This window comes from Atractosteus spatula, chromosome 4 (assembly GCF_055471065.1).
Source record: "Atractosteus spatula isolate fAtrSpa1 chromosome 4, fAtrSpa1.hap1, whole genome shotgun sequence".
Lineage (NCBI taxonomy): Eukaryota > Metazoa > Chordata > Actinopteri > Semionotiformes > Lepisosteidae > Atractosteus > Atractosteus spatula.
Window position 1 is genome coordinate 35,596,138 of NC_142709.1, and position 26,086 is coordinate 35,622,223.

Consider the following 26,086-nt stretch of genomic DNA (forward strand, 5'->3'; position numbering starts at 1 on the left):
TTGTTCTGTTGCCAGTAGAAGTGCCACAATGTGAACAGAACAATGACCACAGGATTCAAAAAGTTATTATGTGCATACATCTGAATCTCTTGAGTCCTAAAAAACTGATTTGAGTGATCATAGTACCCAAGAACCGAAGAATGAATTAAAAGTAGGCACACTTATAGTAGGGGCTTCTCTATAGCCTTACTGTAGAAGATGATACATTGAGATCCTTCAAAATACATCTGATTTGATCCATCAAGGCACAACTCTTTGTAATTTAATTTTAGTGCAGTATTTCACTTTCAATAGATTCAGAAATGTTAATAAGTTAAATCACACAACAGCCCTTAATAGGTGTGGTGGTGTCTCAATAAAATATGAAAATAATGTTTTATCAAAATGAATCCCTTACCTTTGAATTACCAACAGTATTATCAACAATTAGGCACATTAAACACTAAAAGAGGTAAATACAGCCTGTAATTGTCACTGATGTTGGAAGGGACGAACCGTGGAGAGACAGGAGAGCGGAAAAAGGCCCAAATGCGTAGCTGCGGAATGGGGGATTAGCCCGGGCTCAGCAGTTCAGGAGTCGTGTGCCCTCAGGCAGCGGACGTGGGGCGACCTGGATGCTAGGCGGGTCTCAGGATATCCGAACCTCAATGCTGAGCGAAGGTGAATCAGTGACCTGGAAATATATAGCCCCAGCGAGAGAGACACCGGAAGGACAGCAAAGCACAGGAAACTAGGGACAGGACAGAGTAGGAGTGCCCTATGGCTGCAGAGCGTGTGACAGTAATATACTGTGGAAACCTGAAAATATTTTTCACCAACTTTGCAATTGTTTGTACGATATTGGAAATTAAGTATGTCCTTTTCTTCATAAATTTAATTAACTTCAAAAAATTAAAATGAATTCCTTTTATGATACAATGGTTAATGTAAATGCATCCAATGATTTCTAAAGAAATTTTGGCATATTCAAAATATTTTCAATGTTTTTAACAAAAGGATTACTTAAATATTTTCACAGTCATTAAAATTTAATATACTACTTTATTGTCTACCAATATCTGACACACTACTACTTGTTACATTTGTCACATATACTGTATCGACCAATTTTTAATGGTCAGTCTCCTTCTGTTATGCTGGTACATATTACTTAGATATGTAAGGGGACACCAAGAGGAAGAATATTTTGAGCACAACTGAGACAGTAGTCCAATTGAACCTCAGAATAATGAAATGAAGAATAAACAGTATTCTTTGGGATTATCGGGATTATAAAATAAATGAAATATACTTTTAAAAACACTATTAAAAACTAGATGGGTAAAGCACGATGAAGGCCAAACAGTAATCCAGACAGCCAGGTTCTGTTGTATTTAATGTTGTATTAAGTGTGTGACTCTTCACGCACCAAACGGGGAAGGAATTGTGTGGAGTGCCAGTGTCTTTGTGCCTTATTGCCCCTCTTTGCCTTGCCCTGTTTTGTCAGCCCCACATAGAATCCAGGGTATCGATGTGAGGCATAGGTATTGTAGTAACTCTCTTCCAGAATCTCCTTGAACAGGCAGTCTTCTGTGAAGTTTCCCTGCAGCACACATGGAAGATAAAAAATGTAGCAATAAATGTCTGTGGACAGACATTTTGCAAAAATGTGTAATATAAATTATTTCATTAATTATTTTTTACAGTAATTCTAAGAATTGTAACCAAACAATTTATTTTCAGTTTGGTTGAGCAACACAATGTAGCCAGACTAACCAATCACTGGATACAATATCTGGCATCCCTCACCATAACATTTTGTTAGTATGCGAGCTGTAGGTGAAATGTATTACTCAAGTTCTTGACATATTTTACAAGAAACATCCTACTTCATTCTTATAGCAGGATTGCCTTTAGTTTGAGTTTGTGATGAGAGTAAGGATGTGTGGTATTGAATTGTACATTGCACTGACTCCACTTGTTTTCAAAATGATTAAGATGTGAGTTTGTATGGTAATTAAAAGAGATTCTCTTCAAAGCATTCTCTTCAAAGCAAACCATTAGTAGACAACATTGGAGAGGAATTCTTAATACTGTATTTCAGTCATTAGTGTAAATTGAAAACTTAACTTAAAATAAGGAAATTTTAGACTAACGGAAAAAATATTGTATAGGTCAGATCAATGACTTCAGCTAGGAACTGGTATAAAAATATATGGTTTCTTTGTTCTGCAGTATGTTGCATGTTTAATTGCAAAAGCATTTTCTGATCATACACACCACAAGAAAGGTTGTTTATTTATGGTAAACAAAAAAGTGCACGTTCCTATCCATACACATATTTTGAATGTAGCAGAAAGATATTTTATTTTTTTATTTTTTGAGACTCTTTTAACTGAGCCTCAAAGTAATTTTTTACCAAAGTTTATGGTCCTTACTGTGAATTTGAGTGTAAATTGAGAAAAGAATCGCAAATTACCAACAACTGACTTGTTACAAATTTGTTTTGCAAATGTAGGAAATACATATGAAATATTTTCTGCTTATCACAGTCGTCAAATTGAAAATCCTAACAACATGAAGCATAATATATTAGACAGTATATATAGTGTATGTATATATTATATAACATAATACATACATTAAGTATAGTTGGCATATATTGTTACTTCTACAGTTGTGCCTGTACAGTTGAAGTAAAGTGAAATGCTAACAATTGAGATTAAGTCATCAGTGCCTGACAATATTTGCCTTATGGTTTATTAAAGAGAACATACAAAAGCCAATAAAATTTTTTGGCTAAGAATCAGACAAAATATTTTTCTTATACAAAAATGGAAAAACTGCACAATATGATAAAAGCATTCAAAATGAATTTCAATTATGAAATTAATTTGTGATATAATAAAGACATGGGCCCAGATACTAATCCTAACTATATCTAGAGACTACAAATGTAGCTCAGTATGAGAAGAAAAAAACATTTTGTTTTAATGAGAGGAAAGTGAATACTTACTGATCCACGCAAATCCCCTTCTTTATTCATTGACAGGTACAGTCCACTCTTAAGCCCTAAGATACCCACAACTCCAGGGCTCACTGCAAACAGCCTGACCCAACCTGTTAATGACAAACACCACAATTAAACAAATCTCAGCACAGACTCTTGACATGATGCAATTTCTTCAGACTCTGACAGGTGAGATAATGCCAAACGGAGGCTCCTGGGAAGTTGCTGGGTTGCTGCCTCTTTAACAGCCAAGGGGGTGCATGGGCCACGAAATCCTAACCCCTTCCTTTTCCAACAGTGCTGAACCAATTCTAATTAGCAAATACACCATATCTTAAGGTATCACTTTCATAGCTGACATGCATATTGAGTGACTACTAGTACTGTAACTAGAACTAACAATTTCTTGATCACAGAGTCCAACCTAAACTCACACGGAATGCCTTTAATCACTGAGTCTTTAGAATTTGCTCCCAAAAATCTTCTGGTCAAGGCAGAATTCTTCTTGTGGTCTTTAAAATTCCTTAAAGAGATATCAGCATAAAGTTGTAAAAAGACCCCATGTAGACAGAATGATGCTTTTCTTGTCTAACAGTGTTTTGCTATATATACTGTAGCTGCTATCTAAATCTCAGCATTTAAACGTTAAGGCACCATGTATCAGAAATAAAGTTTTTGCTAGTAAATAAAGTGTAGTTAATGGTCTTCTAAGTTATAATATTATAATAATATTAATTCATTGTAGTATGTGGTTGTTAAGGTCTTATAGTTAATTAAGATATTTACTATTTGGGTGCCATTTATTTGTCTTCAAAAATACATTTGCATTGTACAGGTACTGTAAGTATGTATTTTTAATTACATAACTGACGTTTCTTCTGATTTTGTTTTTGAAATTTGAATAAAAGATTTTGTATGTGCCTATCTAATGTTTTCTTAAAGGTGTAGAGATTTTGTGCATGATCTATGGACAGAGAAAGAAAGCCCTTCTGCATGACATTAACAACCATACTGCAATTCTTGCCTTGACAGGGTAGAAATGCCTCTTTCTGTTTATTGGGAATGTTTTGGATTTTGATTTCTTAAAACAGTGCAAAAATGCATCATCAATTCTACTTTTCTGTTTGTTAAAGAAAACAAATCAAATACATTTCCGACACAACCTGTAAAGATTGAGGATGGGCCCATTTAGTCGAGATGCAGGCAATTTGACCCAGACTCTCCACTTTATCTGACTGTGACTGGATATCCTCGAGTAGGAGCAAACATTATTATCAATAATTTTAAATTACTAGTATTGTCAGAAAAGAATGGATATTGTTGTATTCCTTTGTTGAGAGTGCAAATAGATGAGTCTGTAGATGCTGTTGATTTGGCCAATTTGCTCATTTACATTAGATATGAGTTTGAGGACTTTCTGTTCCGTAAGCCGCTACCAACAAAAACTACAGGAGAGCACATATTTCAGCTTCTGAATGAATTTATCGAAGATAATGGCATCGACTGGATAAAATGCATCAGAGTTTGTACAGACAGTGCTAGAGCGATAACAGGCAGACACAGCGGTGTTGCTGCACAAATTAGAGAGGTTGCTCTTGATATGAAGTGGATGCACTGCAGCATCCACTGCGAGGCCTTGGCAGTCAAAAAAATGCCTGAGGATTTAAAACCTGTTGACTCTGCTGTCAAAGTTGTGAATTGTATCACTTCTCAACCAATGAATTCACAACTGCTTTGCTCGACTAAACAGGCTCACCCCTCTCACTGAAATGGTAAGTGCTCATTGCTATTATTTTTATATGTGTGTGTGAGTGTGTGCGTGCGCTCATGTTGGTCATTGAGATTTTCTGGGGTTCCTATGAGAAGATGACTTGTAGGTGGTACTTGGATCCTTTGGTTTGATCAGGGGTGGTACTTGGTCCATAAAGTTTGAGAACCACTACTTTAAAACATTGTTAACTGTCAGTCTCTGAGTTCTGTCTGTTAGGAAATCAGTAACCCACCTGACGAGACTGAGATCAAGACCAAAGTTTGACAATAGCTTAGTTGCCAGTAGGTGAAGTTGAATACAATTGAATGCAGAGGAGAAATCCACAAACAGCAATCTAGCATGGGTCTTGTTTCCCTCAAGGTGTTGGAGAACAAAATTGAGAAGGCATGCTGTAAGTAAACTGGAATTGTTCTAGCGGTTGATGTACTTTTGCCACAATCTCATGTGCTAGTAAATGGTTTGATGTTAGTACTTTTCTCATTAACAATTAGCAGTTCTAACATAATAATAATTGGTGATAATTAGTCATATTGTATAAAAAATTAAATCTTGTGAATCTCACTGCTTTTATAACTAGATAAAAATTCAGCTCTTCCTTTTTATGAATCCCAGTAATGACTACTTTTTGTTATACCATGGCTGGATGAAGCAGACAGCCATGGTTACAGACAGGCAGGAATCCAACTGCACAGACAGCTGAAGGAGAAAGTGAGGTTGAAAGGGACTGGGACTCACCCCCAGACAACAGAAGAGGAATGGGATTGTAATGGAGTAATAGCAAACAGAGAGAGGGAATAGTGACATCCTTAAACTGGCAGACAGTTGTAGGAAGACACCACCGGACTGGTGATTGTAGTCAGGAATTCAGGCAGTTTCCCTGAATCTTTTGGGTTTTCAGGCTGACATACTGTAACTCTCAGAACAATGTGGAGTGCAATATTCTCTGACAAAGCACAAATGTCAGAGCACCGATCAAGCCATGTAAGCAGTGGTAAGAACGCATCTCTTGACCCTTCACTAGTTGTCCTATTCATTATGTAATATTCAGCCTGCATGTTTACAGCTATTAGAGTGCCTTAATAGCAGGTCAGTTTAAAATTTCAGTCTTTACTGACCTAGCCTGCTACAGGAATTTACACTCACTGCTCTACTTAAGAATCCCACAATGATTGTAAGAGCAGGATTAACTTGAAGAAAATGACACAGACTTTCATCACCTTCTCTGGACAGAACAATCCCTGGATCTCAATGTTATTGAAAACAAGTGAAACCATTGTAATCATGTCCAGTTCAATTCCGTGTCCTATTTAAGTTCTTGTTACCTTAAGAGGTGCAAAATATTATTTAGTGGGGGTTCCTAATGGTTTGATCAATGAGAATAGTTTTCAATGAATGATATGTACTAGGAAAAATGTAATTTTACTAGAGAGCATAATAAAAAGCACATACAATAGTCAGTATGCTTGTGCACACCCCACACACTTCCGTTGGCCAAAATCTGTAAGTGGTAGCCAATTCCAATCGGACAGTACAGGAGCTGTCGTCTCATGACTCCTGCTAAGGAGAAAGACGGAAGGATACCTGGAGAAAAAGCAAAAAGAAAAATCAATAAAAATGAATGAATTGTTGGAGGATTAAACAGGAACTTACTGTATTCTTACAGGGAATAACTAAGATTCTAAACATGTTATCAGCTTGTTTACTGCTTATACGTTACTCTTTTAAACTTATTTCATGTTTTTTTTATGTTTTCATAATTTCAGGTAAAATTATTGTCATGGATGGTAGGGGAAGTTTCCAGGATTCTTGCATGTACTATTTTTTCCTTCTTTGGAGCAATCCTAAGGAAACTGTAAACAGGTAGTTTGAAAAACCCATTTTAATTTTAGTTAAAATTAAGACTTTGTAAGCCTGGGGTTCTTGCAAGTATTGTTATAAATGGGGGGATTTCGAAACGGGTGAAAATCAAGGATTGATCGAGCTGTTTAGTCAATAAGTAACATCAATTTTTCTTAAAGTCTAACTTGTAATTGATTTCTCCAGAATAATAATAATAATTGCTTACACTTATATAACGCTTTTCTGGATATTCCACACAAAGCGCTTTACAGGTAATGGGGACTCCCCTCCACCACCACCAATGTGCAGCATCCACCTGGATGATGCGACGGCAGCCATAGTGTGCCAGAACGCTCACCACACATCAGCTATCAGTGGGGAGGAGAACAGAATAATGAAGCCAATGTATAGATGGGGATTATTAGGAGGCCATGATTGGTAAGGGCCAATGGGAAATTTGGACAGGATGCCGGGGTTACACCCCTACTCTTTTCGAGAAATGCACTGGGATTTTTTTATGACCATAGAGAGTCAGGACCTCGGTTTTACATCTCATCCAAAAGACTGTGCCTAATGCGACTGCAGCCGTAGTGCGCCAGAACGCTCACCTCACATCAGCTATTAGTGGGGAGGAGAACAGAGTGATGAAACCAATTCGTAGATGGGGATTATTAGGAGGCCATGACTTTGGCCAGAACACCAGGGTTAACACCGCTACTCTTTTTGAGAAACACCCTGGGATTTTTAATGACCACATTTACGTCTTATCTGAAGGATGGCGCCCTTTTACAGTATAGTGTCCATGTCATTATACTGGTGCATTAGGACCCACATAGACCGCAGGGTGAGCACCCCCTGCTGGCCACACTAACACGTCTTCCACCAACAACCTTAGTTTTTCCCAGGAGGTCACCCATCCAGGTACTGACCAGGCTCACACCTGCTTGGCTTTAGTGGGATACCAGTTTGAGTTGCAGGGTAATATGGCTGCTGGCAAGACATATACCCAAGCGGTTGGTATAATTAGAGGCATGTGAATTCTTTATTCTCTGGCACAACTTTGGTAAAAAGAGTAATAATCCAGGCATGCTTGGTTAAAAATATGTTTATTAACAAGGAGAATAGAAGGACTATACTACACACAACAAAACATTCAACACACAAGTTACTATGTTTACATTATGTGCAAACAAGGAGTTTCAGAGGTCCAACATCCTAATCAACCAGAAAACTCCAGACTGCTACTAAGTACTCTTAAAAATGCCTACAGATGCCCAAATAAGAGATAAGCTGCCTTCTCAATAAATGCAAAATAACCTGTAGTTAAATCTCTCTCTCTGCAAACCCAGGTGTCCCACCCTCATCCAACCACATCCCCACACAGAAGTGCACTCACAACCAGGGCTCTGGATTGGGCCAAGGCTTTATTGTCTAGAGGAGCTCCTGAACTTTCAGACTTCTATCTTTTAATTGAGAAACTCTGGACAACTTTCAACCTTTCTAGCTCCGACCTCACTAATCTCCGCCTGTCGTCACTCCAACAGGGGCTATAACCCCTTCAAGACAATATTATTGAATTTCAAGATCTGACCACGGCCTCCGCCTGAAACAACAAGGCGCTTATATGCCAACTCCATAAGGGTATCTCCACTGAACTGAAGGATCACCTAGTTCTTATTCCCCTTAGCCCCCACTCCCTTGATCTTGCTATCTCCCAGGTGGTGGAATTAAACGCCCGTCTTCAGGCCAGGAAAATGGAACATCTTCAGGAGAATGCAGGCCCCTCTCTCCTGCCACCATGGCAATCCGCAGTGTCCCATACTCTACTTATTTCGGAAGAGAAGGACAGACACCGTCGAGAAGGCTTGTGTCTCTACTGTGGCTCTCCAGGACATCTCCTGCCCTCCTGATCCCGCTAAACCTCCCAGTACCCTACCGGCATGCCCAATATCCACAAATCTGTTTTGGTCTACTTAGATGATATTCTAATTTTTTCTTCTAATCTTCAGGAACATATAGCCCACATCCAGGAGGTTCTTTCTCGTCTCATCAAGAATAATCTTTACGCCAAGCTGGAGAAATGCTCTTTTCATGTGCCCAAGATCTATTTCCTCGGTTACATCATCTCTTCCGGGGGTGTGGAGATAAATCCATCTAAGGTTTCTGCTATTCAGGACTGGCCCACTCCATGCAATCTAAAGCAGTTTCACTGCTTCCTTGACTTTGCCAATTTCTACAGGCATTTTATCAAGAACTTTAGTTCCAGTGCAGACCCCATTACTGCCCTTACCTGCAAGCATTCCAACATCGGCAGATGGAACCCAGAGGTCAACCAGACTCAAACACCTCTTTACCACAGCTCCCCTGTTGCGTCACCCAGCTCCCTCCTGTTTGTAGTAGAGGTGGATGCATCAGCGTACGGAGTTGGGGCTTTGCTCTTCCAACGTCATGGTGAAAAGAATCTCCCACATCCTTGTGCTTTCTTTTCTAGGAAACTATCCCCTGCCGAGGTCAACTACGATGTGGGTAACCCGGAGCTCCTAGCCATGAAATTGGCTTTAGAGGAATGGAGACACTGGCACCCCTTTGTGATTATTACCGACCATAAGAATCTAGCTTATATCCAGTCTGCTAAATGCCTCAACCCTAGACAGGCAAGGTGGTCCCTTTTCTTTTCCAGATTTGATTTTGTCATCACATACACAGCTGGCTCGAAGAACCTGAAGGCAGATGCCTTCTCCCACCTGCATGACCCTCCAAACCTTGTCAAGATTCCTGAACACATCGTCCCTCCTAACAAGATCCTTGCTGTTGCCCAGAGCTCCATCGATCATCAGGTCAGACGTGCTCTCACCAACACAACCATTCCCCTCCAATGCCCATCTGATAGGCTTTTTGTTCCTAATTCGTTTTGTTCCTCTGTCCTGCAGTGGGGGCACGATTCCCGCTCAGCAGGCCACCCTGGTTCCAAGCGAACCCTGGACCTTATCAGCAAGGAGTTCTGGTAGCCCTGGTATGAAGCAGGACATCTCTGATTATGTCCGGGCATGTCCTGTGTGCACTAGGTCCAAGACCCCCCGATGTAAGAAGGTCAGTCTCCTCCACCCCCTCCCTACTCCGGATTGCCCGTGGTCCCACTTGTCGGTGGATTTCATTACTGACCTTCCCATGAGTGGTGGTAACACCACTATCATGGTTGTGACGGATCGGTCCTCCAAGGCATCTCATTTCATCCCCTTACCTGCTCTACCCTTGGCTGAAATGGCAGACCTCTTTGTCCAGCACATGGTATACCTAGCAATATTGTGTCCGACAGAGGTCCGCAATTTGTCTCCAGATTCTGGAAGGCTTTCCGGAAGGCTTTAGGCACCTCCATCTCTCTCACCTCTGGCTACCACCTGGAGGCCAACGGTCAAGCCGAAAGGACGAACCAAAGCCTCCTCACCTACTTAAGGTCTTATACCTCATCTCCTCAGGATGACTGGTCGTTACTGCTTCCCTGGGCGGAATACACCCACAACTCTCTGCTCACTTCAGCCACCGTAATGTCTCCCTTCTTCTGCTCCTTGGGATATCAACAATCCCTCATCCCTGAAACCACTCTGGCTACTGACATATCTTCCGTCCGCGGCTACTTCCTAAGACTATGTCGCATCTGGAAATCTGCCAAGGCTGCTCTCCAAAGGACCTCCCTACATCAAGCGGGGGCCACCAACTGTCACCAGCTACCAGCACCTTGACTTAGGAGGGGTCAGTTCGTCAGTTCCCGGCTCCTACCGTCTGGCTCTCCCCTCCTCGCTCGGGGTTCATCCCACTTTTCATGTCTCCCTCTTGCAGCCTTTCTATTGTTCCCCCCTTTCTAGACCCCAACCTCGACCTCCCCCCCTCGTTTTATCGATGGTCTTCCGGCCTACACAGTCCATAGGATCCTAGACTCCCGTTGGTACAAGGGTTCATGGCAATACCTGGTCAACTGGGAGGGGTACGGACCGGAGGAGAGATCCTGGGTTCCCGAGAAGGACATTCTGGATCGGACGCTTATCCTTGATTTCCATTGTACCACCTCGGGTAGATCTACTACGGCGTTGGGAGCTGCCTGTGAAGGGGGGGTACTGTCACGCCCTCGTCCAACCAGATCCCCACACGGAAGCGCACTCAAGCTAATTACACTCCAGCCCTGAGCACTTCTACCAAACAACACTGCTCCTGCCAATTGGCCAAACACGACACTCCATCAATCAGCACACCTTCCTCCTCTCACAATATTTAAACCCTCCAAAACCTTGTGCTCTTTGCCCAGTATCAGTCGCCCTTTGGAGCTCCTACCTCGCCTTCTATTTCTAAACCTTTCTTTTCGCTCTTCATGATACAAACCACGGAACTTGGCACTGATCACATCTCTCGTCTAGCCCTCGCTTGCTCTGGAAGTCATCTGCTGGTCTCCTGACCACCTGAGGTACTGTACAGGGTCCATCCTCCCGATTGCTCAGTGGGTCATTCGTGACACCAGGTGCCACAAAATAAATGAGAGCCTATATCTCTATCCATAAAAATGCACCCTAAGCAGGAAAGACATTTCTAGTTAAGGTATCTTTTACTGAGGAAATCCAAGTTTCCTAAAAACACAGAATAGCAGGCTCTCTCTAACAAGGTTCAAATACGTAGCTCCAATTGGGTTTTATTTGGATGATCATGAAGCAGGGGCTCTCGCCTGGCACAAGCTTCAAGTTCTAACTCCTCCTGACTCCTTCCTTGTGGTCTGACTTTTCTTCTTTTACTCTTCTGCTCTCTTCTTCCCTTTTTCCTCTTATTTACTAAATGTAATTTTAGTGTGTTTCTGGACTGCTCATTGTCAATCATTTACCCACTATTTAATTAACTAGATAAACCAAGGTACACTTTCCAATTGTTTTTGATCAGGGGACCTCTAACATCTCAGCAAACATCCCCTACAACTTTGAAGTTGGAAATGTTTATACTGTTAGGTGTTACTTACTTTATCTAAAATCTTAAGAGGCACTTCCTAGTCCCCTATAGCTGTAACAGTATTTTTTTATATTTTTGTTTTATTTAATCTGTAAAGCAAAAGATCCTCTTGCTTATTCTAGCCCAAGATTCTATAATTTACAGTTCTTAATTTAGTTATTGTGTGTATGTCATTTTTTACATTGGGTTTTAAATGTGTAGGTCCATAGAAATAAAAGTACTTAAAAGCATAGTATACAATGAATGCATAAAAAAAAATGCAGTGGAAGAAGAATTAAACACATTTTAAGGTATGCACTAGGGAAAACCTAGTTTCAACTAAAAAAAGGAGAGTGTATAGTGTTTATAACTCCTTGGAAGACCTATCACTATATAATATCACTAATGCTTGCACCGACACTTGGATTTTATACTGAATGCACACATCCTAGAGCCAACAATTTATATTTACAATCAGAATCTGAAGAATTAATTATTTCAGGTGGGTAGCTGCGTTGGCATGCGTAGGCTGCAAAGGCTGCAATAGGTTTATTCCATGCTGAAAAGAGAAGAAAGAAAACACAATGTTTCGGCTGTGGGGCCTTCTTCAGCTCTCTGAAGTTGCCCCCCCTACAGACAGCACAGACGATGAAACTCACCTCATTCATTAGTGCTACATTTGTGCCGGTTTATGCTGTTGAAAGTAGCATTTGTGCTGCTTTCGTTTCCAAGATATAGTGTCTTGTTTTTTCGGGGTCGTGATGTCACTCAGCCCCCCTACAACGTCGTAGGGACACTGGACCAGTCTCATTCGTTAGTACTGAGTTTGTGCTGCTTTCGCCTTGTTTTTCGGGTGATCACGTGACCATGCACGGTGACTTTCACTTCCAGTAACCCCGTCTGCTGAGTTCAAACGGTCTGTTACTGTGTAAGAGTTACAATTCTGCAATTTTGTTTGCGCGCGTGGGGGATGGTGGTTGATTTTGCTTTTAATATCAATATCTTCTGTGCGTTTGTGCAATCAGGAAAATTGAGTGGAGCGATGGCACCATGGCTAAGGATCTGTACCTGGGGGTAGAAGGTTGCCAGTTCAAATCCTGCAGCTGGCAACGGAATCTTACTCCTTTGGGCCCCTGAGCAAGACCCTTGACCCCAGCTGCTCAAGGGGTGCTATATAAATGGCTGACCCTGCACTCTGACCCCAAGCTTCTCTCTCCCTGCCTGTGTGTCTCATGGACATTTTGCTGTCTGCTCTGTCTTTCTCACACCCAAAGAAGGCCCCACAGCGGAAACATTGTGTTTTCTTTCTTCTCTTTTCAGCATGGAATAAACCTATTACTTGTTGCTCTGAAGAATGAAGAAGAATTCTCATAACCTAGGAATTATCTTCTGCAAGGTTTTCTATTTACAAAGGCATTCAGCAAAACCTAAAATCTAAGGAAGCAATGTTTAATGATCACAACATCAAAACTGAAACCAAGTAATTATTCCTAACTTACTGTTCAGCTAAAAGAACTGGAGTTATAATGCCAGTGCTGCTTGCCAAATATTTTATGATCAAGTGGGAAAACACACACATCAACATCACTGTTCTGTCACAAGCAGGAACCACTAGCACTGAAGTTATGATCATCTGCTATTAGGTCCATTGGGTCATCATGTTGTCCAGATGTCAGAATCCAGCATCTGAAAGAAGGATCCTTTCTCCTAGCTTTGGCAAGTCAATCACCCCAGACAAAGACAAAATAAGCATTTCAAAGATTTTAGTAGAAGCATACATGACGAAATGTAATGCTCATTTTGTAATATTTTTTTTTTTATCAGTTCAGAGCTGTTCTGCCCTTCAAGGCTTACAGCTACAGTAATGGCTAATTGGACTAGGTTGTCTGCTAGTTTGTGGTAGATCATTTTAAGGTAATATGATCCCCTCCAGTGTTGTCAATTTCTTGATTAAACAAACTGGCATCAACTTATACAGCTACTATTCTAAAACAATTTGCTCATGTATACAACAGCGGTGCTCACAGTGTGAACTTAAACCCACAACCCTGCAAGTAGAGGATTTGAGAGCCTCTGTGAACTCTCTGTTACACACTGCCCCCACTCCTCTGTATTGAAACTGTATTGGGGGTTGTTAAATTAAATAAAAATTTCAATCCATCAGCCAAGAAAAAAGTCAATGTATTCTTTGATGATGTGGTCACTATGTCATTGGAATGCAAATTTTCAGGCAAATTAATGCAGATCTGGATCTTATTGTTAGTTTGTAAGTGAAGTGGGACATGTATACATCTCACTTATCCAGCATCACAATATCACCACTTAAGCACATTGTGAGAGGTGTAGCTGGGGTCTGTTAATTTGGCCTTCAAACGTTACACTAAGATGCCATAAAGCTAACTTGCTTTAGCAGCCCCAGTGACTTAACTCTACATAATAAAAGACAGGAACAACACCCACAAACAGGATAAACCAGACCAATGTCTGCTGCATATCAAAGGACAGAACCTAGAGCAAGACAGAGCAGGACAAGTAGTAATTACATATCAAAGAGCAGGACAAGCACTCAGATTATGAAACAAACTTCTTTCTGACTGTATATAAGAGCTGGGAAGACCTAGCAGTTTGTCTGTTCTATGGAGCAGACCCAGCGCGCGTTGGTGTGCTTATTGAGCTGATGAAGAATTTCCCACAACAGTAAGAAAGGTTGCAAACAATAGGAGACTATTAAACCCATCTTGATCATGTTGGTAGTTCAGGAGCTAAGTGAAATTAAAACTTTGTCCATCTAAAAGGGCATTTTTTTATTTAAAGTGCCCAGATTTTGAGCCTCAAACACCTGGCTGGGAACCGTGTTCCAGCTACCCACAACTTTTTATGTGAAAAAGCATTTCCTATTTGGCTTTCCAGATTATTAACCATTTCATGACCTTGTTTCACTACTTAGTTACCTGGAGTAACCCAATCTATACACTTTAGAGTCTTATAATATATACTTGAATCAGTGCTAATCATATATCTGTGTCGCTTGTTTGAAGAATTTCAGCAAGTTAAACTGCACTTTCTGTTATTAAATTCATGTTAACTGTCTCTTGTTGTATACTGTTAGTATACTAAGGAAAAGCTCTTCCTATAATAGAAGTAAAACTGCTACTTTCAACAAAATATGCTTAAATACACTAGTTTTACACTTACATCCATTCTGACCTTAAACTGTTATAAACAAATAAAAAATTGTAAAAGGAAGATATGTTAAATTTTCTATATTGCCAGTTGATACAGTAGAAGCCTTTGCCTTTGTCATCTAGCCCTTGTTCTTCAATGAAGTCAGCATCCATCCATTTCTAACCCCATCTTCCAATACAGGGTTCCAATTCAAGATAGAACCTATCCTGGCAAGCAACAAATAGAAGTGGGGTAAAATATTTTTGGCTGTAATACTATACAGTTCATATAACCAGGAACATTTACACACAATCTAAAGTGTACATGCTATCAGAAAGACAAATCACCACCTTCATGAGGACCAACAAAACTATGTGGCATTAATTTCCTCAATGTAAAACAATTCAGTGTTTCATTTCTTTACTTCCAAGCACAAACATTCTTATCTCTTCATTATAGGGAACATTCGTCACAGGTCTCTGGGCTCACAGATATAATTTTCATGTTATGACCTTGTCTTTCAGATTGCAGGGTCTTTTGTAAATTCCTATCCAAGCTGCCATAACTATTTTAATCAATATGTCTTGACTCATAAATGGGTGTACAATCAACTTATGAGGAAAACTATATATAATACATATAGTGATATGAAGCTCATTGTGAAAAATAGTTACAGTGCTCTTCAGCTAAATTTGCAGTCCCTTTTTGACAGACCCACTCATTGTTGTAACAAATGTTGCAGGGCCATTGGCACCTTTGCTATCCTGCATCATGTTTTATATAATTTAGTCTTATGGATTTGTTCATTTTCAATTCAGATCCACATTTATGACAGTCTGCCATTTAGGAAATTTAACAATGAGTGACTCATCCAACACCAAAGCAAGGGTTTATAGTTTAGTTCCAAACTTTGGCTATCCAGGTCAAAGTTTTCATATTTTGACTAACAATGGGACAGAGATCATTACTGTTGGAATTTCAACCATAAAACATCAATTCTAATTATAATAATACATTGAAGCACAAGATGGAAACTACAGGCTACAGACAGGCTGCATGTTTTCACCGATGCAGCAACACTTAGTCAGTAGACAAGAAAACAAAATAAACTCAGAGAAAGCCTGTCGAAGCTAGAGGTAACCATTGTAGTCTGCATCCGAGCACTGATGGTGTTAATTATTTGATGTTTGTGAATGTAAATGGGGTTAAGCATAAAACCTAAAGAATGTTGCTTGCAGGTCCCTGCTGTCATTATTATGTGGAGCTGAGGGGTGAAGCCTGGGCACTGTCTGGCTCTCCAGATGTTAACAGTTTCCATTTGTGCAATCCTGAAGAAAATCCTGAATCAGGGTACATTTTGTAATCATGTGAACACACGTCATCAAAGATAAAAATGCTCACCTTATATAAATTATATATGTTAAAAATAGATTTTAAAAATACTCTGTCACAATAAATTATAAGATAAATGGAATAATCAAAACATACTTATAGAATAATATATTATGTATATTTTCCAAAGATCCCGTTCTTTCCCATTTCACTCTAAGATCCTGTAATTTCCTTTTTGATTAATACCCCAGTGACTGATAGCAACTTGTTCAAAACCTCAACCACCACCTTCCCATACATTGTACATACTGTAACAACTATGTGGCACAATACTTTCACTATTGCACTATAGGGAGTCAACATATACAGGTGGATAGTGCACATTGGTGGTGGTGGAGGGGAGTCCCCATTACCTGTAAAGCGCTTTGAGTGTCCAGAAAAGGCGCTATATAAGTATAACCAATCTTTATTATGATATAGAAGTGTAAATGCTATAGTGCGTGCAAGCATAGAAAATGTTACAAATGGCACAGTGCTGGTTTCCACATTACAAACAGGACTAAGAAACCTAAGAGAGAAGACCAACCTCATTCCAGCATGTACATCTGTGCCATATGGACAGATTGAAGGAATTTATTGTTTTCAGTCTAAGTCTTCATATTTTAGAGAAATAAATTCTATAGTCCATATCACTATCTTGTTGTTTTATGTTCTTCAGAGATCTGACATTTCACTAGCTATGAATTGCCAACTGATCTAAGAATCTTATATAACAGTTTTTTTTTGGCAAATCTCAGGGTGAGTTCCAACAATATGACTGTCCAGAATCCCACATCCCATTATGCAGAGAACCACCACCAGTTCATTAAATATTGTAGATTGTATTTGTATGAGAAAATAGCAACCAGGACAATATTCAAATGTTTTATTCACTAGTATCATTGTCATTTGCTTTCAGAAAACAAAGAGGAATGTCCCTTGTTCCCTGAGCAAGGCAGAATATTTAGGTGGTAGTAGTGGGAATTCAAAGTAGATGCTCCCACACTAGAGTGGCACTACTTCAGGACTAGAGACACTCAAATTGACCAGTTTATGGCCTGAAGGCTGTTAATAAGAAGATAGACAGTATTTAGAAAATACAGACATCGATATAACTGATTTTCTTTTCTCATGAGCAAGGAGAAGGAATTTTATAAATAAGCCAATCTTCATGCCTTTTAAAGAACGTACAGTAAAAAAACAGACCTCTAAATACAGTATCAAAATTAAAAAAATGGAAAATGATAAATAATGGCACCAAAACAAAAAAGGTTAACTGTATTCTGTGCATAATTTATGCCAATGCAGTAATGTTATGTTTCATTTTCATTTTCAAATAAAATATTTAAATAGAAATTTGTCAATAACTGGAAACTAAAAGAAAACATTTAGTTAAAAAATCAACTGTAATGTATGCATCATTAAGATAAACCCCACACTAAATTATTTTGTTTGAAATCAGGTAGCTAATATGAAAAATGAGTGGCACACATTGCCAGTGGACTGGTGTCCTCTAGTTTATACCAGCATAGCAATAAAACAAAAGGTCAATAGCATAAGAAGTCCCAAGTTTTTGGAGCTCCTTCCATGACATAAAAGTAAGCAAACTCTCGGACTTTAAGAGAACACACTCTTACCTCTGCCTTTCCCTTTTAACTCTTTAATAGAAAGTTGCCACAGTCTCCTGATCTGGCTGCCTCTTTCATCCCAGGAGGTATTGCTGAGTCTCTCGGCCCATTGAGTCATCACACAAGCGGCCACAAGCAAAAGCCAAGCATACACCCTAACTGCCATCTAGGCATCACAGAGTGCCCCAGGGGGCCCATGCCACACTGTTGAAAAGTGTGGTGCCACAACAAGGGAAAGCTTTCTGCACTGTTCCCAACTAACACAGCTTTCCTCTAATCTGGGAGTCCTTAATGATGTACACTGTGTTCTTAGGAAAATGTAAACATCACTTCTGTACAGGGTCAAGTTGCATTGTTTTCCCTCCCAATTCTGTCTTTATCACGTTTTGTAGTATGCCATCATTTTTTTCTTTTTTCCTCATATTTGCCTTTCTCAAGCATCACCTGGAATATGTATCAGGTGAAATGTCAGTATGTCAAAGATCAAATATCCATTAGCCAGAGGAAGATTCACCAAATGGGAGTCTGTAAAGTGGGTACCAGAACTTAACCTCATAGCATCCCAGCCAATTTCCAACTTGTGTTGTAATACCTTAAAAGCAAGAACCCAACAAATTCTTTGCTTGTTTAGCACTGACTTAAAATCTTTCTCCATCTAAGATGGCAAACTGACTTTTCCAACCACGCAACATTAGACTGTTGGACTCTTTCTTTTTGTTGACATCCAGAATATTCAAGCATATTCTGAACAAAGTTACAACTGGAATGAACTAAATTCCATTTGGTTTACTTTGCAGCCGGACACCAAGAAGACAAACAGTGCACAGTTAGAAAGATGCTACTTTGGCAGAGATGCCTGAAGTCAACACAATGAAAGGCAATGCCAGGCAAAAGCTCTTTCTCTCTCTTTTCTGTCTACACCAGAGCCCTCCCCAACACAGAGCAGAGGAAGATGCTACGGATCAATCCAACCAGCTCCGTCTTACCAGTGTGAAGTTTAAAATCATCAAAGGACTTTTGGCTAATGGATTTTTAAGTATAAAACTTCATTATTCACATAATTCTCATTCTCATCAATTCTCAAGAGCTGAACTGTTATTCCAATGCATCTTGATGTTTAGTTCACGATAGCACAGTGTAAACACATATTTACTTGTGCCTGAGAATATATATGTGTTTAATTATATGAGACTGATAGAACCTACGAGCTATAGTATTTTAACTCTGAAGTTATTAACTCTGATCTTTGTAATCTCTGAGTGAACAATCAGCATTCTGTGTTCACAGCAGATCATTTCACATTAATGTTCTAGTACAATCTTTTACTTATATTGTGTATTTGGAATCTGTGTGTGAGACTGTAAAACTTGTGTTTGATTGGTTCCTAAAAGTCGTCAACTGCTCACAATTTACTGTTACAATTTCTAATTGTTATAGAAAATTAAAACCCTCTTTTCATATAAGGCTAAGATTTTTTAATTAATGTTTTTTTCTCCTAGCAGCTTCTATGTGGCTGTAGACTCACGTCTTTAGTATGTGTGCTAATAAAGCGTGATAAACATTTGTAGAGAAAAAACAAAGGGTGCTCTAGTTGTATTATGAAATAAAGTTGTGAATTACAAAGTTAACTGTATTTGTTGTGCATATTTCTCTGTCTAAAATAATTAATACAGGTCTTAATATTACTAAGAGCAAATCACCTGTCACTAAGTCCTTCAGAATTTCATCTGAGATTTTTAGATACCCCTCTTGCTTACCATGATGTTCTGCCATTGAGGAAAGTACATTTAAAAGAGATTCAGGTGGGTAGCTACGTCAGCATACGTAGGCTGTAAAGGAACAAGTAATAGGTTTATTCCATGCTGAAAAGAGAAGAAAGAAAACACAACGTTTCAGCCGTGGAGCCTTCTGCAGGTGTGAGAAAGACAGGGCAGTAAGCAAAGTTAATGTAGCAGGAGAACAAAAGCTGGGAGAGAGGAGGAGCAAGGGGTGGGAGCAGGGGACAGAAAGAGAGGCCAATCAGGAGGTGTGGAGTCAGGATAGGTGTAGAGAGGTGTGAAATGAAACCTACAATGAATAGAGAGAATTTAGAAGAAAAGTAGTCTGTCATTAAGAGAAGGGGGAAGCTGTGATCCTAGCTGCAGGATAATTTTAGTTTCTGTAGTTTTTCTGATGTATGAGTTCGGAAAACCGTCTTTGAGAACACAGATGGAGAGATTAGAGTGATCATGTAATGGAGGCGTTCTTTCTGGACCCTATGCAGACGACACAATCTGGGGTAGAGTGAGGAAAACACGGGGGGAAAAAGCATGCAGGAGTCGGGAATGAAAACAGGGGGCATGTCCAAGGTGAGCAGGTGTTCTGAGGGGTGAATCCAAGGCAAACTGTCCAAAAGGGAGTCCAAAGGGAAATCCAAGATGAGGCAAATGTCCAGAGCCAGGCGGTCCATCAGAGACGAAGACAAACTGGATTAAAAACTGGAACGGGATCCGGTGGAGGGTTGGGGGGAAAAAGAGGGGAACGGGACCAGGCACTACAGGTCCCGGACTTGCCTGGTACAGGAACCAATGCAGAGCCCGGAATAGAGTGAGCGTCTGGCTTTTAAGGTGGGCTGAATAGGAGGCTGGAACAGGGGGCAGGTGCACAAAATCAACTCAGAAGTGAAAGAGCCGGAGCGCCCTTAAGGGGGAGGGACTACAATCGTGACAGATTTGCCGTCAGAGATGAAATGAGAAACAATGGGCTTGGAGAGATCTTTAATCTTCACAGCCCTAACATGTTCTCTGAAGCAGTCTCCGAGTCTCCTTCCTGTTTCTCCAATGTAGATGGCTGGGCATTTACTGCAAGAGATACAGTAAATAAGGTTGCTGGAGGTACAAGATGCCATCTGGGTGATCTGGAATTGTCCTGAGGGGCCTTGAATGAGTGTGGTGTTAGATATGTACATTTAAAAGAGATGTTAACCCTGCTGTTATATCCCTATTACACAAAAAAGATCCTACACTGCATGAGATATTGTCCTGTGTCTGTGATTTGTTCTGACTCCAAGTAGTAGCTGTTGTAGTACCAGGTAATGCAGTCATTACCTACGTCTCATTATACAGTACATGTGGTACCAGACATTGCCTTCTTATTTGGGATTCTTTTATTAGACATCAAGAAGGATATTTATTGGCTCAAATGATAATATTGATGGTTGACTTTAGTTTCTATTGGTTTTGGATTAGGTTTAATTAACATGATGATTACTCTATACTGATGACATACAGTGTCCCAGTCCCTAGCTCATCACTCTCTTTCTGTCTCATTGCAGTCTAAATTTAAGAACAGTTCCGAATGAGAGGAGGTCTTTCAGCCCACATTGACCTTCCTGTAATTAGTAGTTTATTCATCTGAGGATCTGATACAGCCATTTAGTGAAATAAAATAGGATATTGGCTTCAATAACATGGAAGGGTAATTTGTTCCTTACTCTCATTGTTATGTGAAGAAGTAACAATAGTTCCCCATTTTAATTATACTTCCCTAAGTTTTCAATGACCAGGTTTGTGTTTAATAGTTGATTCTGATAAAATCCACTAGGCTGAAACAGGTCCCCTTTCCAGTTTTCTCTGATCAAAACTAAAAAGGCTCAGTTCTTTTAGCTTGTCAACACAGCACAATCTTAAGAAATGTGTCTGGTTGCCCTTCTCTGGATTGATTCAATAAAATCAAGAATTAGTTCCTAACATAATGTGAAAAATATTCTAAATTAGGTCATACCAGTGCATCATAAAATTTTAAAACAATGTCCTTTGATTTAAATTCTACATTATTAAATATATATCATGGAAGTTAACTGAAGTTCGACAGGGATAACAATGACAAGTTAATCTCACTGTTCCTAATCAAAATCATCACAGGCATTAGCTATAAATATCTATCACAAACACCTCCCTTTGCATTCAACTCAAGCATCCTCCCCTCTGAATGGGGTTTGAGCCTTCTTGTCCTATTATCAGGAGGCTGATCATTAGACAAACATATCCTACAAATAATCCAACCATTCACAAAGCTAACATGAGTGAGTCATGAATCAGCATTAAGTGTAGATGACACACAGTATGCAAAGCTTTCAAAACAAATGGAAACAGATTTGAACATACTGGCACATCTCTCAGCTGGATCTTCAATGAAAGCTTTTAAGGGGACTTCCAGTGGCTATAAAAGTATCCATCTTCTTGGACTTTTTCACATTTTATTTTGTTATTGTTATGGTACACCCTGTCCTGCAGGAGGCAGCAATTGCAAAGCTGAAGAGTGAATCCACACACAAGTGTTACGGACAAGGTCTGCAGACCGTGTTGGGTTTTGTACCCTATGCTATGCGATACGGTAAACAGGAGCCGTGGTCTGGGAAAACACACAGGGTTTTAGTAGTGCACAAAATAATAGTGACAGTCCGTGAGACAGTGAGCGGGGGAGACAAAGAATGGCATCCAAATCTGAACAGGTCTGAAGGCAGGTAAGGGCACAGTCCAAGAGTCCATCAACAATTAATCCATCCTCTGACGCAACAAGGTTAAAATCCCCAGGAAGGGGGAAAACACGAACACACGCAAAACATGGAGGTCCTAGGATGACGGGGCGAGTTCCTCCAGACTCAGGGCTCAGGAAACGGGAGGTGCTGAGGATGAGGCTATGCCCTCAGGAGACGGACATAGGGTATCCTGGTGCTAGGTGGGCCTCGCGACATCCGTACCCTAATGTTGAGCCCCAAGGACTGGAGGAGCTAGACTTTAAATAACGGTACATTATTTGGTCAGTACCTGGATGGGAGACCTCCTGGGAAAAACTAAGGTTGCTGCTGGAAGAGGTGTTAGTGGGGCCAGCAGGGGGTGCTCACCCTGTGGTCTGTGTGGGTCCTAATGCCCCAGTATAGTGACGGGGACACTATACTGTAAAACAGGTGCTGTCCTGATAGTTGATGTGTGGTGAGCATTCTGGAGCACTATGGCTGCACTATGGCTGCAGTCGCATTATCCAGGTGGATGCTGCACATTGGTGGAGGTGGAGGGGAGCCTCCATTACCTGTAAAGCGCTTTGAGTGAAATAAGAAGCACTGCATTGAGAGCAGAGGAGCACATATGCCCAGACTGTAGCACAGGGAAAATTCAGTAGTGGAAGTCAAAGTTTCTAACCAAGTCCAATTCCAGGTAGACACAAGGAAGAACAAGCCATGGGGCTTACAGTAGTGTAATCAAGGAAGCGAGCAAGGATCTGAACACAATGAAACAAGCAATAAAGAAGAGCAGCAAGGGAAGCAATCCCAATGACTGAGCATCAATGTAAAGTGCAAGCAAGGCTTAATTAAGGGCAGGAGGTACTGATAATAGCCTGTACTTAAGGCCTTAGTAAAAGATTCAGTCCACATGGAAATGTGGCTGGTTGCCATAGCAACCATGGATTGCAATGCAGTACAGTTACAATATGGAATCAAAATGTATTTAATTTTTTTGCCATTGACCAAAACAAAATCCTCTACAATGTCAAAGGGAAAACAAAATTCTACAGATTCTGCTAAATGAATTATAAATAGAAAATAGAAAATAACTGATTGCATAATAATAATAAACTTTATTTTATATAGCACCTTTAAAGATTGCTTCTGAAAGCCCTTTACAGGATGACAACAACAATAAATAAGAAGAATACACAAGATAAAACACAATTACAATATAAAGAGGAGACAGTGGATGGTGGTACTAAGAAAAGCAGAGGGGTGAAGAATGAAACCAGTTAAGTAAAGGCTTTTCTGAAGAAGAGGGTTTTGAGTCTGGATTTGAAGGAGTTTAGAGAAGGTGACTCTCTTATATCCTTGGGGAGAGAGTTCCAGAGCTTGGGGGCATAACAGGAGAAGGCCCTGTCACCCATGCAATGTAGACGGGCTTGGGGGACAGTAAGGAGAGCAGAATTAGAAGAGTGAAGGTTGCGAGGTGGGGAGTAGGGCGATAATAGTTCAGACAGGTACTGAGGTGCCAAGCCATGCAGAGCCTTATAGGTGAGCATGAGGATTTTAAAGTCTACGCGGAATTTGACCGGAAGCCAGTGCAAGAACTCCAGGATAGGAGTAATGTGAACACTTGCACTAGACCTGGTCAGGATTCTGGCTTCTGAATTTTGGACATACTGTAGTTTGTTCAGGGTAGATTTAGATACCCCAGCGAGTAGAGCATTACAGTAGTCAATTCAAGAGAACACAAATGTGTTGATCAGCTTTTCAGCCACAGTTAGTGATAGCATAGGGCATAGTCTAGCGATATTTCTGAGGTGAAAAAAAGAAGTTTTGACAGTATGCTGCACATGTGGGTCAAATGTTAAGCCAGAATCGAATATAACCCCAAGGTTTTTCAATTTTGACTGAAGCTCAAGTACAGAACCATCTATAGATAGGGTTACAGGACTGGCTTTACGAAGTTGATGGAGGGTGCCAATAAGCATGACTTCGGTCTTGTCACAGTTAAGATGAAGGAAGTTTTGAGTCATCCAAATTTTTATGTCAGAGATGCAATTAGATAGAATAGAGACAGCCACATCAGTGTCAGGTTTGGTATGGATGTATATTTGAGTATCGTCAGCATAAAAATGAAAGCTGAGGCCATGTGATCTTAAAAGCTGACCAAGTGGAAACATGTACATGCTGAAGAGCAAGGGGCCCAGTATTGAGCCCTGAGGAACACCAGACCTAACAAGACTATTTTCAGACCTGTACCCATTAAGAGAGACAAAGTGACAGCGATCAGTAAGGTAAGATTTGAACCATTTGAGAGCAATGTCAGAAACTCCAAACACAGTCTCAAGACGAGAAAGTAAGATGTTATGGTCAACAGTGTCAAAAGCAGCACTGATATCAAGAAGGATGAGTATAGAAAGAGAACCAGAATCAGAAGCTATTAGAAGATCGTTAGTGACTTTGACCAGGGCAGTTTCTGTGCTGTGAAGTTGACGGAAGCCAGATTGGAGGGGTTTGAAAAGGTTGTTTGTCATGAGGTGGTTATGTAACTGAAGTGTGATAGCACGTTCTAGAATTTTAGCAAAAAGGGGTAAGTTGGAGATGGGGCGAAAATTGTTAAGACTGTCGAGAGCCATGTTAGGCTTTTTTGGCACGGGGGTAATGGCAGCAGTTTTGAGGACCGTTGGTACAATGCCAGTGCTCATGGATTCATGTATAATTTTGAGGACAATGGGACAGAGAGAAGAGAAACAGGACTGAAATAAAGTGGTGGGAATGGGATCTAAAATAGATGTGTTCGGTTTCATGCGTGTAACTAGTTTATTGAGGGATGCTGAGTCAAGTAGAGAGAAGCTGGAGAGAAGGGAACCAGAGAAGTTGGATGAGGAGGGAGGAGGTATGGAAATGATATGCGTAGTGGAGAGAATGTGATGCCGGATGTTGTCAATCTTAGAACTAAAGAAATCTAAGAATGTGTTGCAAAGTTGTGATGAGGCAGGTAATGTGATGGGGCAGTTTGGCTTGAGCAGTCTGTTGATGGTAGAGAAAAGATGTCTGGGGTTGTTTTGGCGATTTTCAATGATGTGAGAGAAGTAGGAGGATCTAGCAGACTCTATAGTAACCTTATATTCAAAAAAGTAATCTCTCCAAGCCTAATAATGTACATTTAGGCCAGAAAGACATTACCTACGCTCAAGTTTGCAAGAGGCTGCCTTCATGGATCGCATGGATGGTCATTGTACCAGGGGGCAGGGCGAGAGAAGGAGATGGTTCGAGTTTTTAAAGGAGCAAAGGTGTCGAGGGCAGATAAAAGAGCACTGTCAAGTAACTGTATTTTGTCCTCTAGAGGGTCAGAGGAAGAGAAACAAGATAAGGAGGACAGAACAGAATTTGCAAACCTTGAGTGATCAATTGATCGCCAGTTGCGGAAATTTACAGATCGTGGGGGGGAAGTGTTAGAAGCAGGTAATTCCAGATTGAAAAGAATGGCTAAGTGGTCAGAGAGGCCTAGATCAAGGGGAGAGCAGTGGGAGACAAAAGAGTCATTTGCAATAATTAAATCTAAGGTGAGTCCTTTGTTATGTGTAGGGGTGCAAACAAACTGAGTAAGATCAAAGCATCCCAATAGAGAAAAGAAGTCTTTAGCCAGTCTGGAAGATCTTCGATGTGTATATTAAAGTCCCCTAGAATAAGGATCCTTTTAAACTTAAGGCATAAGAATGAGAGAAAATCAGCAAACTCACCTAAGAAGGCTTCACTGGGTTTGGGTGGTCTATAAACTGTGGCAATAATAGTAGATTGGGGGATAGAAACATTTAAAACAAGACACTCAAAAGAAGAGGGAGGAGGTATAGTAATAGGACTTA

General features: G+C 40.3%; 1 protein-coding gene across 1 annotated transcript; it reads right to left on the minus strand.

Moving 5' to 3' along the window:
• Window positions 1-1,384: 1,384 nt before the first annotated feature.
• On the minus strand, window positions 1,385-17,894 carry fgf9 (fibroblast growth factor 9). The gene is made up of 4 exons (XM_088915075.1): window positions 17,738-17,894; window positions 6,210-6,341; window positions 2,996-3,099; window positions 1,385-1,582 (listed from the first exon to the last, which is right to left on the minus strand). Exons 1-4 carry the CDS (start codon window positions 17,892-17,894, stop codon window positions 1,385-1,387), a joined length of 591 nt encoding a protein of 196 aa, XP_088771201.1.
• Between the last annotated feature and the right edge of the window lie 8,192 nt (window positions 17,895-26,086).

Coding starts and splice junctions, on each gene's coding strand:
- fgf9 (XM_088915075.1), bottom strand. CDS start 17,894: ATGGCAGTTAGGGTGTATGCTTGGCTTTTGCTTGTGGCCGCTTGTGTG. Junction 6,342..17,737: donor GTTAAAAGGGAAAGGCAGAG/GTAAGAGTGTGT, acceptor CTTTTTCTCCAG/GTATCCTTCCGTCTTTCTCC. Junction 3,100..6,209: donor GCACAAGCATACTGACTATT/GTATGTGCTTTT, acceptor TGTCATTAACAG/GTTGGGTCAGGCTGTTTGCA.